Source organism: Microtus oregoni, unplaced genomic scaffold (assembly GCF_018167655.1).
Source record: "Microtus oregoni isolate MIOR12 unplaced genomic scaffold, Mior012 000086F_ref0000336, whole genome shotgun sequence".
Lineage (NCBI taxonomy): Eukaryota > Metazoa > Chordata > Mammalia > Rodentia > Cricetidae > Microtus > Microtus oregoni.
Genome location: NW_024544552.1, coordinates 1,256,268 through 1,259,206, shown reverse-complemented (window position 1 = coordinate 1,259,206; position 2,939 = coordinate 1,256,268). Strand labels below are relative to the sequence as shown.

The window sequence follows — 2,939 nt, the reverse complement described above, 5'->3', positions numbered from 1 at the left end:
ACTGTCTTAGTTTCTATTGCAATTTTTACTAGTGCCTCAAAGAGGTTTAAAATTCTGACTGATATTTTTGCGAATAGGTGGTGTTAGTTTTGTTTTCATGAGTGAATATAAGGAGGTAGGAATGAAAATATCAGTGTTTCAGGAGCCAAAAGCTTGAGAAAGCAAACAAGTTGAAGTTAGAAAGCAGGAAATGTAATGGGAATTGCACATCCTTGGTCTGCTACACTGTTGATACTTCCCAGTATAAGTGATGCTCTTACACAATATATAAGGCGGCATGCACCATGAATAAGGAAGACAAAGTTCTGAAGCCTACAGTAAGCAAGAAAAGTGAGTGATAAGGTGGGATGTGGGGCCAAAGATTGGTTGTGTAGTAAGGGGCAGTTTAGTTCTAATTATTGGATAGTTCTAATTACTGAAGACAGGAAGAGTGGGCAGGGGTGGAATTATCACTTCTCAAAGCATGTGCTAGTGGAAAGTTTACTCTAGCAGTCTGGGGAAGGCATTGAAAGGTTTTTTAAGATGCCAGTGGTTGATTCCCCCCTTATATCTTCTAGATTTGCTTTATAAGTACATAAATGCTGAGCAATGGACACTGGAAATTGGAGCCAGGTAACAGAATTCATCATTTTGGGCTTCCCTTACCTTCAAGGTGTTCAGACTTATCTCTTTTTCTTGTTGCTTGCCATTTACCTCACTACAATATTGGGAAACCTGCTGATATTCTTGCTGGTCCATATGGACCCTCGGCTCCACACACCCATGTACAAGTTTGTCAGCATTCTCTCCTTCTTGGAGCTTGGCTACACAGCTGCCACCATCCCTAAGATGCTGGCAAACTTGCTCAGTGAGAAGAAGACCATTTCCTTTTCTGGATGCCTCCTGCAGATCTATTTCTTCCACTCTCTTGGAGCTACAGAGTGCTACCTCCTGACAGCAATGGCATATGACAGGTACTTAGCCATCTGCCGGCCCCTCCATTATCCTACCCTCATGACCCAGACACTCTGCACCAAGATTGCTATTGGCTGCTGGTTGGGAGGCTTGGCAGGGCCAGTGGTAGAAATTTCCTTGGTGTCTCGTCTTCCTTTCTGTGGTCCCAATCATATTCAACACATCTTTTGTGACTTCCCTCCTGTGCTGAGCTTGGCTTGTACTGACACATCAATCAATGTCCTGGTAGATTTTATTGTAAACTCCTGCAAGATCCTGGCCACATTCCTGCTGATTCTCAGCTCCTACCTGCAAATTATCCGCACAGTACTCAAGATCCCTTCTGCTGCAGGCAAGAAGAAGGCCTTCTCCACATGTGCATCCCACCTCACTGTGGTTCTCATCTTCTATGGCAGCATCCTCTTCATGTATGTGCGGCTGAAGAAAAGTTACTCCCTTGACTATGACCGAGCCTTGGCAGTGGTCTACTCTGTGGTTACCCCCTTTCTTAACCCCTTCATCTACAGTTTGCGCAACAAGGAAATCAAGGAGGCCCTGAAGAGGCAGCTGATAAGAACAGGGATTCTGTGATGATGGGTGACAGAATGAAGGTCAAAGACAGATGTGGTATGTGATGGCTGAGGGATCATTAAGAGTCAGAGAGGAGAAATGAAGCATCTCATTCCTCTCTATGTCAGGTGTTGAAGAGGTGGCAAGGGCTGCCTGGCCTCCAGTGTTATCATAGCCATTACAATATCTGCTGGAGCCACAGACATCTTCACCCCAGAGACTGCAAAGTATACACAACCCTTCAGCATCATAGGATAATGTGATTTTATAACTTTAGATACTTGTTAATCATGCTTAGAAATATTGCCAAATATGTTTCTTATCTAATACATGTAAGCTCAAAGTTACTTGACTTAATATAAATCATATAATTGTATCTTAAAAGATGATTCTTATTGAATAAAATTTGGAGCAAAAATAAATGTTTCTTAGATTACTTAGCAATTTTCTTGGACCAAGCAACAGAGAAGAGTTCCAGGAACAGTGGTGGCTTCAGCCTTACTCTGTGAATTTGTCTTTTTCATTATTACCCCCTTAATAAATTGATTATTATATCTTTGTGAGATTTTGTTTATTTCTGGAACCAAATATGGGGCATAAACCCACTACCCTGAGACTAACACTCTCATGTTCTGCCAGATGAGCTGATGAAAAAGAACTCACAAAGGTATAATAACCAACTTATTAAGGGGGTGCAACGAGAAAGACAAACTCACAGATATAGAGCAAGGTTGAAGCTGCTGCTGATTTTGTGCCACCTCTCTGCCACTTGGTCTCTGCCCACATCAAGTATGAGTCAAAGTAAGAAAGCTAGCATGCTTTCTCTCCAGGTTATCAGTTGTCACTTAGCAAATAAGCCATGCTCTAAGGCCTGTCCTGGAACTAGCCTTTGTAGACCAGGCTAGCCTTGAACTCACAGAGATCTGCCCACTTCTGCCTACAGAATGCTGGGATTAAAGGCATGCACCACCACTGCCCAGCCAGAACTCACAGAGATCCACCTGCCTCTGTTTCCCAAGTGCTGGAATTAAAGGCGTGCACTACCGCTGCCTGGCCAGTACCCCATTTTCAATTGTGTTATTTTTTTCTTGATTATCTAGGTTAGTTTTAGTTCATTATATATATTTGGATAGTAACCTTCTATCAGATGTGAAGCTATTAAAAATCTTTTCCAATTCTCTAGGCTGTTGCTTTGTCTTAATTATTTGTCCTTTGCCTTACAGAAGCTTTTAGTTTTATCAGGTCCCATTTATTAATTTTTAATTTTAGTGCCTAAAATAACAGTGTTCTGTTCAGAATATCTTCTCCTGTACTAGAAAATACACATCTGTCAAACACTTTCTCTTCTATCAGGTTCAGTGTACCTGGTTTTATGTTCATGTCTTTGATCCATTTGGAGTTAAATTATGTGCAGGGTGATAAGTATGAATCTATTT

At 41.5% G+C, this 2,939-nt stretch overlaps 1 protein-coding gene across 1 annotated transcript; it reads left to right on the top strand.

Moving 5' to 3' along the window:
• Window positions 1-588: 588 nt before the first annotated feature.
• LOC121441966 (olfactory receptor 6N1) lies at window positions 589-1,524 on the top strand. Its single transcript, XM_041643390.1, has one exon. The coding sequence runs from the start codon at window positions 589-591 to the stop codon at window positions 1,522-1,524; it is 936 nt and encodes a 311-aa protein (XP_041499324.1).
• The last annotated feature ends 1,415 nt before the right edge of the window (window positions 1,525-2,939 follow it).